Source organism: Corticium candelabrum, chromosome 6 (assembly GCF_963422355.1).
Source record: "Corticium candelabrum chromosome 6, ooCorCand1.1, whole genome shotgun sequence".
Lineage (NCBI taxonomy): Eukaryota > Metazoa > Porifera > Homoscleromorpha > Homosclerophorida > Plakinidae > Corticium > Corticium candelabrum.
The window spans coordinates 6272790-6283774 of record NC_085090.1 but is presented as its reverse complement, the minus strand read 5'-3'; the positions used below and the strand labels follow the sequence as shown (position 1 = coordinate 6283774).

At 43.6% G+C, this 10985-nt stretch overlaps 1 protein-coding gene across 1 annotated transcript; it reads right to left on the bottom strand.

Moving 5' to 3' along the window:
• Positions 1 to 2526: 2526 nt before the first annotated feature.
• On the bottom strand, positions 2527 to 5217 carry LOC134181315 (uncharacterized). The gene is made up of 3 exons (XM_062648570.1): positions 4857 to 5217; positions 4007 to 4320; positions 2527 to 3547 (listed from the first exon to the last, which is right to left on the bottom strand). The coding sequence occupies exons 1-3, from the start codon at positions 5149 to 5151 to the stop codon at positions 2702 to 2704; spliced, it is 1455 nt and encodes a 484-aa protein (XP_062504554.1). The 5' UTR covers positions 5152 to 5217; the 3' UTR covers positions 2527 to 2701.
• Between the last annotated feature and the right edge of the window lie 5768 nt (positions 5218 to 10985).

Below are 10985 nucleotides of genomic sequence, written 5' to 3'. Positions count from 1 at the left end.
ACACACATACACACACACACACGCGCACGCACACACACACACACACACACACACACACACACACACACACACACACACACAACTAATATTAAAGTAGTGATAAGAGTACTGTACCACATACAATAGGTAAACACACCTAGTGCTGTGTTTTCAATGAATTCTGGCATTGCTACTTGAATTTAGACTATTAATTAAATAATGCTATTACAGGAAAAACAATTAAAATTTCTTCCAATTATCTGAAAAACTTAAAACTTAGATTTTGAATGGTTGGAGCATACGCTCGTACCGTATCTTTGATGTAGACAGTCCCGTGATATATGTGTGCAAGAACACACAAAACACTAGAAATATATGCACATATCACTGTAACAGCGGCACCACCATGGAAATGGCAGTCTGATAGCAATGGCACTTGGCACGAAGAAGACACAAGTCTGATATGCAACACCTTTATTCACAACTATCCACACATCTCGACTGTCGGACGAGCTAGGGTCTGTGCTCCTTTTGATCATTCCAATTTTTGCATTTCGATGCTTTAAAATTGCAAATGTCTCAAATTGTTTAATGTACATTTTGATTTTTTACAAACTGTAAGGCAAAATTTACAATTTTGGTTGAGCAGTGATTCAATGATCAGTGGTTTGATAAAGACGTTGTTGTTTAACTGTTGGAAATGTATCTTATTGTCAATTGTTAGATTTTAATGTTTCCACAAATTGAAAATTGCGACAGTGGCAGTGGTCAGTACCATGTGATCATTCTAATTTTGTAACATAACATCTTGCTGTGAGATGTAAAGTGAGAAAATTTGCCGCCGCTGTGCCTAAACCGTTTCACACTACAGATGTACTCTAAAGCCCGGTTTACAGTTACGACGCTGGCACAGCGTCCTGCGAGCGTCCTGGTCGCTGACAAGGACGCTAGCGAAGACGCTGGCGCTGGACCATTCACAGTATTGTGTCCAACGAGCGACCATCGCACAAAGAACACACTGCGACAGTGGTCTGGCGCTGCGAAGTAAGCACGTGTGTACAATGTACTCGCGACAGACATGGACGACGACGTTTTGCTTTGTTGCGCTGCTGCGCCGTAGTCTCGATCAAGCGGTTTCTTTCATTCTTATGTCCTTGTTGTCCTTTGACTGAACTTGCCAAACGCAGGGAAAACCACGCACACACTCAATGAAAACTTCCATCGACGAATCAATGATCGATGCCATGTGAACGAATAGAATATCCCGGATGCGTCCAGTGACTGATTTTCGATTGGTTGAAACGGAGCACGTGATGTCATCGGACACTGGGTCACTTCCGGTTAGGACGTTCGATTAGAACTTTTCTCTATTCCAGCGTCGTGGACGCTGGCCTAGCGTCGTGCGAGCGTCGCGGACGTTGACATGTTCACAGTGTGACGCTGACGTTCGCTCATCGTCAGCGTCCAGGACGCTCGCACGACGCTTGTGCCAGCGTCGTCTGTGAACGCTGTAGGTGCTAATTGTATTAATAAAGTTTGATGAGCAATCACCGATAATAGCACAGGTCGTTTCCACGGTAGTCTATCAAGTCTACTGCACAATTGGCACCTACATCCGGTACTTAGAGTACATCTGGTGTGTGAAACAGTTCAGGCAACGGCGTCCTCGGCAAATTTTCTCACTTTGTATGTTGGCCTAGCAAGATGCTACAAAATTAGAATGATCACATGGTACCACTGCCACTTGCAATTTTTAATTTGTGTAAACATTAAAATCTAACAATTGACAACAAGATACATTTTCAATAGTTGAACAGCAAATGTCCTTGTCAAACCACTGCTCATCGAATCACTGCTCAACTAAAATAGCAAATTTTTTATTTATGGTTTGTAAAAACATCAAATGTACATTAAACCGTTTGAGACATTTGCAATTGTTAACAGCATTGAAATGCAAAATTAGAATGATTAATTAAAAGGGCACAGACCGACGAAGACATTACGTGTAGCGTACGTCGTCGGAAGTCTATCTATATTACTACTGGCCCAAAGGAAAATGAAAGGAAGCTGAAACGCTTGTTCCGTCGTAATCTGATCGTAACTAGATTGTTTGTTGTGTAAACTTCACACGCGCACATGATAATAAGAGACCACAAACAAGAGAAAGTGTGACTCAAAAAACGATTGTTTTTGCTGTCTAAAAATTGGTATGAACTGTGTTGCGAATGTGTGTGTGTGTGTGTGTGTGTGTGTGTGTGTGTGTGTGTGTGTGTGTGTGCTTGGATGCGTGTATATGCATGTATGTAGGTACGTTTATGTATATATGCGTGTGTGTGTGTGTGTGTGTGTGTGTGTGTGTGTGTGTGTGTGTGTGTGTGTGTGTGTATGTGTGTGTGTATATATATATATATATATATATATATATATATATATATATATATATATATATATATATATATATATATAGGTATGTATGTATGTATATGTATAATAAACACACATGCAAGGCATAGCCTAGGCATGTATTATACCAAATAATGATGGCAATATAATGCAGCAACAAGTCAATCACGAGGCTAAAAGCCCATTAGCTATACAACAACAAAACAGCTACAGACGTTTTAGCTACATTTTGCACAGCAGTAATTGCACCACATTGAAGAAGAACGTGCATCTAGATAAGTAACCAGTGTAACAACGTTTCTTCTTTACCGACGCGTCGTCAGTTGAACGACAGAAGCTCTACAGCGTTGTTGTCTTTGCCAGCGACCACTGCAAGACTACCATCACGGATCGAGCACATTCCATGACGACTGTGTGGTTGCGAAGTGGTAAGAAGAGGAAACCAGCTACGTGAGCGCATGTCGAGAACGGAAACTTGTTTGCCGTCGTGATCTCTGTCGTAAGCAGACCGCTCGTTACATCCTCCACATGCCACTATGTTATCACCGATAGAGGATATTGTGGCGTTATAATGCTCGAGTAAAGGAAGACTCTGCCAGTCACGTGATCTGAGGTCGAGAACCGCAACGTTCCTAATGGGATTCCACCTGTAGGCGTCAACTACACATCCCCCTCCCACGTAAAGAAGATGATCAACAACAGCTGATGAGCACCAGCATGTCCGGAAAGGCATTTTTGGAAGATCATTCCACTGTTTGTCGCCTTCTGCGTCACAGACTGCAGCGATGTTGAGACAGTCTCCTTTGTAGCCACCCAACTTGTAGATTCGGTTGTCCCTAGCAATGAGTGATGCGAATCCTTTCGAAATTGTACTTGGCACGGTTGCAATCAGGTTCCACTCTTCGCTAGACAAACAATAGATCTGGTTTTTTGCACCCGTTCGAATGCAGCACTGACCCCGCCAGGTGAAAACGTTCCAAATTGCGTCGCGAATATTCCAAAATTTGGCCCAGGTTGGCGACTGCTTTGACAAATCTAGCGAGTAAAGTTGTGTAGCTGCCCACGGAGAGGCGAACACAACGTCTCCGACCGAGGCAACACAGTTGGCCGTGTTTCCCGTTTGCAACGAGCTAGCTAGTGGTGCACACGTCGCAGACTTGAGCTTCTACGCATAAGCGTGTATACATAAATCGAAATCAAGTGTGGATCAGCGGCGTAGCCAGGGAAAATTGTTTTTGGGTTCAAAATTAATATTAATTTGTTTGAAATTAACATTAATTTGTTGAAATATAATGTTGTCAATTGCAACGTTGATTACGACGTTGTGTCTACGAGAACTCGTGGTCTGCGGCCTTGTTCTAACGCCGCATATTTCTGGACATAATTGATATGTACTAGGAGGGAAATGCTTAGTATCCTTTTGTAACCCAAAGAACTGTACATGTATATACATAGAGTTACTAATTAACAACGCATCATCGTGGTACTGTATAAGGATGTACATAAAATCACTCCATTAGACTAAATAAAAATAGACGGGCGGCCACGCCCATAAATTTTGGATACTAACCCCCATAACCCCCTAGATACGCCACTGTGTGAATAGTAGATTATATTGTCTTACCGTGTAAGACGCGTTGCCGTCGCCGAATTCGTTCAGTTTGCGTCGAAGTGCATCTTCAACTAACTTCTTGCCACTTGTTGTCTGCGTCTCCATCTTGCTATTTTCCTTAGTGGCTTCTGCTTTTAGTTCGCGGTTTTCTGTTTTTAGTTCTCCGTTTTCTGTCTTCAGTTCTCTGTTTTCTGTCCTCAGTTTTCTGTTTTCTATTATTAGTTCGCTGTTTTCAGTCTGCAGTGTGTGATTCCGTTCATCTAGTTTATGCAATATATCAGACGATGAAGAGCCGGCGTCCTTGATCGTTTCTTTTCTTCTACAATCTAAACACAATAATGTTAATGTATTAACAATTTTTCGAAATTTACAATAACACACGAAAAAATTGTGGTTGCCGTAGTTGGTCCGGTATTGCCGTAAGTGCATGGTCCTAACCCGTAACCCTAACCCCAACCTTATAGCACTTGACCAACCCCAACCCTATAGCCCCGGACAAGTCATGTCTAGGAGCAGTCGAGTGACAGACTATCAAAAGTTACACGTTTGCCAAAGTAGATGACCGGCGCGCAAAATATCTTGCTCGTATACAGCGTACAATACTATACATGCATGCCGACAGGCACATGATGCGCGTGATTGCTATCACATGCATTTTCTTTATGTTCTCTAGAACGGGTAGGTTTTACTAAAATGGTTAGTAAGGATGGTTAAGCAGCCAGTGTAAACAGCTATAATTAGCAATGCAGATGTTGTGTAATTAGCGTTCACTATAGGGTCTGTTTCTAGTCGTCACACAACATGCGGGGAATCCCCTTGATATTCAACGAAAAAAACAAGCATGCTAGGGAGCGTATTTTACATTGCCATTTTTGTATCTCTCTTCCCAAATCTTCTACTCCGTTTGTCTCGCACAGCATAGACAGAAACTTAGTCTTCTGCTCGTTTCCTCGTTTCTGCATGATATCTAGCAGAGCTCTCACTTGCTGCTCTTCTGTGAGGTGAAAGAAACTGTTAGTAATCAAGTTGTATTCCTCTGTTGAGATCACTCCGTCGATTAAGCGATCACAAAGCTGTGAAACAGCAGTACCGGTCAAACGACTGACAAGCTTCGCTCTGAAGTGTTTAAAAACATTGTTGTCATCGTCGTCAGCCATGTCGGCCGAGCTAACGAACGAACAAAACGAACAATTGTTCAGTTACAACGCCAAACGCACGCACCGCAAAAGTAAAGCAGCCGATCGCAGCACAGAGTGATCTAATAAGATTGCGACAAATGACGTGATTTACTTAGACCCGGATCGTTCACTCCCACTCCGCGGTTTGGCTAGATTATGACGAGGCACGACGCGTGCATGGCGAAAACCACTTGACAGCTGTAGCAACCACACATACTTAGAAGTCAATCACGCTGGCGCCGGTCCATTTGCAGACCAAAAGTGGGTGCCAGGGTGCGCTAAGTCATCTGTTGCAGCCTAATTACATCTTTTTTGTTGCCACGTCACATGCGACGTGTGTAAGTGATTAAGATGCCGCAGATGTCTAGGTACACTCGTCACGTTCAATTTCGGTCTGCAAATAGACTGGCGCCAGCGTGATCGACTTCTACTGCTGTTGCTAAAGCTGCATGCAAGTAATTTTCGCCATTCGTCGTACCTCAGTATATTTGTTGTATGACAATCTGGGGGAATGACGAAAGCGAGGAGAGACTGGCTCGAGACCTATGTATTCATTCATAGATGTCGACCCGCCCTCGCCATTCCCCGCATTGTCAATCCTCGAAGACTAGTTTCAAACCACAGTGTCACTAAATGCACTAAGTGCTTGCATTATTGCACCTCGTTACCCATCTGTACCCTACGCGTGAGAAGTTAACAGACGTATGTTGTTCCAATAAACGGCTCAAGGGAGTCGACAATTTATGCAAGATGTAAACCAAGCAGCTAACAATTCCGTACGTTGTGAAAGACAAGCACGCATTGCAGTTCAACACGCGAACTTTGTCTCAGCCGTTTCTTGTCTAGACCATTTTGAGCCGAACTCACGACGTGTAAGACGTCCAGATCGTCTGAGAAAAGGCACAACTCTCGTTCAAAACCGCGCAAACTTCTAGATCAATGCGAATCTAGATGCAGAAAGCGATAGCAACGCTGTCCTGGCGATTTGTGAAGTGTTTGTGCGCCACGCCTTTGCAACCACAGCAAGGGCGGTTACTAGGCATGTGGGGAAATTGCCCAAGGCAGCTGGCACACAGTCCGCACTACTAGCAGCATTTAGTGACGTCAGTGGGCGGTCTGAAACCAATCTCAAGAATTGACAATCCGGGGAATGACGAGGGCGGAGAGGGACTGACTGTTGACACGTGCCACTAACGCCTAATTCTTACATGTGCATGAATCTTCTGGTATAGCCAATGAATAATAGCAGTGAATTGTTAACAGAAGAAACAGGACATGCTGCCATTTGTGATCTCCGGTTTCGACTTCCACTTTTCTCCCTTCTTTCAATTCTCAGCAAAGAGGTATGCTTATAGTACTGTCTCAATTACCTGGTAATTATGATGCAAACACATGCATGCAGGTGCATGACGACTTCACAAAGCTCTAGAATGGGAAAATGTTGTCGCACTACATGCAGCGCTTGTTTCGTTCACCTGCATGCATGCATGCACACAAAAGAAATTAATTCTGTCACAAAAATTTTGCGCTCTTTTTACTTTGTTGGCAGTAATAATGTATGCCTTCTATAACTACACTGTATTGTGCGAACTTTATGAAAACGTTATGACATTTTGTGTATTTTTGGTTTTAAAAATGAAAATATTTATTGACATGCAGCAATCTTCCATTCTCATTGAGCTGTTAAGAGCTTGTATGTAATTAATTAATTATATTTTACATTCAAATGTGATTAATTAGAACTGCGCCACACCGGTATGTATGGCCGCGCAAGTATGTAGAAAGTGTACTTTATCCTCGCCGCAAACTTTCGTACAGTGAAAGCGATTCTTGGCAGTTTTGTTCCAAGAAAATTGCTTGTTGAGATTACACGTATTGGACATAGTAGCTCACGTTGTTTAGCGCGCGTTAGGCCGGACCACTTTTATGTCCTTTCGGGGGAACTGTACGTACTGTAGTAGATCGTGCATACGCAAGACGAGTGGCAAGAATCACTGTTTGAAATCAACAAGTATTATGTTTAAAATATATGTATAAATATAAAGTCTGTTTTTAAAGATTATTTTGAGGTATACACATAGATCTAGAAAAATAAAATAAAATACAAGCGATTGATAATATATTAATGTACAATTAATTTAATTCGTTTAGTCGCTTTTCCTCTTTGTCATCTAATGCAAACGTTAGTGATAGAGATTGTTGTGTTGAGGCCTCGTTATTGTCTATGTCTTGCTCGGATCTTTTAGGTACCATATATACTCAATGTCGCATTGCTGCATGCTAAACATGATCCATAGATTCTAGTTGAGATACGATAGTCTTGAATTGAGGTCTTTCTTCTGGGTTGTGTTGCCAGCATTCTTCCATCAGCGTGCAAATGGTTTCCCACGCGTTCTCCGGTATCGACGGTCTGGTTCCGCTCAACACGGCGCATTCCACTTGAGCGTCGAACTTGTACCTAGGCCCGGAAAACGGAATCTCTCTCGTCAAAATCTCCCAAACGACAATAGCGAAACTAACAACATAACAGCAAAAAAGTTAAACTAGTAAACTGTAATTGAAGTTGTGTTTACGCCATTGCTTCTACAGCTATGAGCCTTCTAGAGCCCACGCTATAGAAATTGCCGCTAAGTGTTGACGACTTTAGAGGCCATTTTGCTTCTAGGCGCTCTACTTGTAAAGTCTGTGTGAAATCGCACAAAGCGACAGTCCTTCACGTGACCACAAAGTTCGTAACACCGTTAGAATAGTAGCTATCACATACGGGTCATAACTTAAAAATTTTATTTTTTATTTTTTATATATACATAGCTTTATTATATTCTACAACTGCATGCCGTATAGCATGCAGAAACACACAACAATCTAACGGCAGAATCTTTACTTACAAGCCAAGGGTAGCCGTTCTAAAACATATAATTAGAAGACCATAGCTCTATAGAAAGCTGCTCATGCAGGCGAATTACTGACTTGCTAATCAAAAACAGCTATAAAAATACTTTGTCGCAATTGTCTTTAAATCTCAAGACTGTCTGGAGACCAACATTTCGTATACGCAATGTTAGGTTCCCGTATTATTTGTAAAGCGCCATGCCCGTTGGGAAGTACAACAGGGAGAGGATGGCTACGTGAGACTCCAGAGATGCCGAAAGATAGGTTTTTTGGTTCTTTAGTTCAGACAAGGCCAGGTAATTGGAATCATTAATTAATTAATTAGACTGTTGTAAGAAATTAACTTTATATAATAAAGTTGTCGGTTCTGACTTACTGACGGTTTGTCTGTTGCCTCTTCATGGGCGCCATGTACGACCAAACGCAAATACCACTTCGTAATGAGACCGCACTCTAGATTGACGAGGCACATGTCTGAGCGTGACAGCACAGTCACAATTCTATGCATGCACGGAACAGTTACCGAAAGCCATTTAACCGTTATATGTTAATTACGGTCTTCCCTCAAGTCACGTGACTTTTACAAAGTCGTTTTCTTCTGGCTCATAGCTGAGATAAGGTTGCAACTTTTAAAAACTATTACTGTACCTACCTGTAGACATCAGTCGGTGTCCCGTATGTCATGTTTTTCCACACCTCCGGGGAACGCCATCTGGCCGTTCCGATGTGTTTGCTCGTTAAGTACGAACACTCGTCCAGTAGCTGCTTAGAATCTTTCCCATGGTCTTGACTTGATTGCTTTTGAAATCGTTTGTCTTTTGTCGCTCTCGCATCGTCCGGCTGCGGTATAAGTCGAGCCGATCCAAAATCTGCGACCTTCACCTGCAGATTGCGACTGAGCAGCAAGTTGGCGCTCTTTAGATCGCGATGAATTCTCGGAGGCTTCAACGTATGTAAGTAATCCATGCCTCTCGCAGCATCGAGAACAAACTGCAGCCTTTCTTTCTTGCTCAGTTCGACCTCTTTCTTGTGAAGCAGCGAACACAGGGCTCCTCCTCCCATGTACTCCAACACGAGAAACGGTTGATCCTTGTTGTATTGCCCGGCACCTATAAACATGACGATGTTAGGATGACGAACCGTCCTCATGAATTGTATCTCTCTGAAGAAGTCTCTTCGGACGTCGTCCCACTCCGCCATGACGAGCTGCAACTGTTTAATGGCGACTGTCCAGTCTCGGTAGGTCGCCTTGTGTATTTGCCCGTATCCGCCCGGGCAGTCCTCGTCAAGGCGACTAACCATTTCGATCTCATGCGTGCGAATCGTGAACGCCTGTCGCGTCTCTTCGAGCTCTTTCTCCGTCCGTGTTCTCGCTCTCCGATGTCTCACAGTTCGAATACAGCAACAAGAAAGTGACGTGACAATCAAAATGGCTAGAAATGGTATGAGAGTCACTAAGATGAGCATCGCCTGGCTCATATTATTGCATCGGTTTCCAGTGAAGCCGAACAAGCAGATACAAACTGCACTGACGTCGTCTTTTGTAGAGTTAACTTTACATGTCCCGTGTACACAGTAGGCTGGATCGCATGTACAACTTGATAGTGACGTCATTCCACATCCTTTCGTTGTCATGCCGATCGGACATCTGATGCATTCTCCGACTCCGAGATAGTTAGAGTAATACGTTCCAGTCGAGCATTGCTGGCACGTTTCATCAAAAGGTCCGTTAGACGACGCAGATCCAGAGGAACAGTTTGCTCCCATCGACGTCAGTCTGTCTCTCACCGATCTGCCTTTGCCAACGGTTTTTTCATAAAATATTAAGCGACCGTTCCATAACCCGAGGGCTAATGTGATTGTTGATCTGTTCGCGAAAGGTAGAGCGGTTGTCTCTCCCGTGACGACACTAACCATCTTCCTCACACTGGACGCTCTCACCAACTCGTTATTCTCATAACTATTCTCCACAACAATCACTTTGCTTCTACCATAGGGTAAAATACAGTTGCTGCAAATGGTAGCCGATTTCCGGCTGTAAACGGATTGATTTTTCCCATCGGATTGCGTTAGTTGTCTCCACCGACGGACGGATACATTCAATATCCACATGTCGGACAAGCATTCTTGTGTGAATGCGTGTCTCCCGCCGTGTATTACTAGTTCGTCGTTTACGATCAGCGAGCTGTGTCCAAATCGAGCACATGGAAAATTTGGGTGCACGACGGCAGTATGTGGCAGTATCTCTTGCCACGCTGGTAAGCCGTCGTTTGTCAACTGAAGCTGCCACACATCCGACAAGGCTTGTTGTGAATCGGAATATCCTCCAAAGAGAAAGAGTGTTGACCCTGTCGGGTCACCTGTTAGACTACAACCAGCTCGGGCTAGAGGCCAATATCTACCATCCCTGATTTGGTTCCACAGACGCAGTTTTGTGTCGTAGACCCACAACTCGTCTGACATCTTCCCGTCCACGTGTTTTCCGCCAAAAATTATCAGACTTGATCCGATCACAGTACCACAGCTAGAGATATAAGCACTAGGAGTTTTCTCAGGCATAATAAGCCACCAGGTTTTGCTGGGCATGGTGAGTGTCCATAGTGCACCTCCAGAGAGCAAACCACCATACAGGTAAAACGTATTTGAGCTGTAATCGTAGATCGACACGTGATGGTGTAAAACAGGAGGATTCACTACAGGAGAACTCTTCTCCGTCGTCACAAACCTCGGCCACCTTTCACCAAAATCAGATGGCTTGTCCAAGTTGACGGGCGAGTAGACACTCACGCGTACGGGTGACCGACTCGTTTCCCAACGGAATCGCACGATTTCCGACGACGTACCGTTCTCGATCATTTGCCACACGATCGCGCCGTTCTCGGGCAACTGTCTCGAATCTAATTCGATCCATTTGTAATACG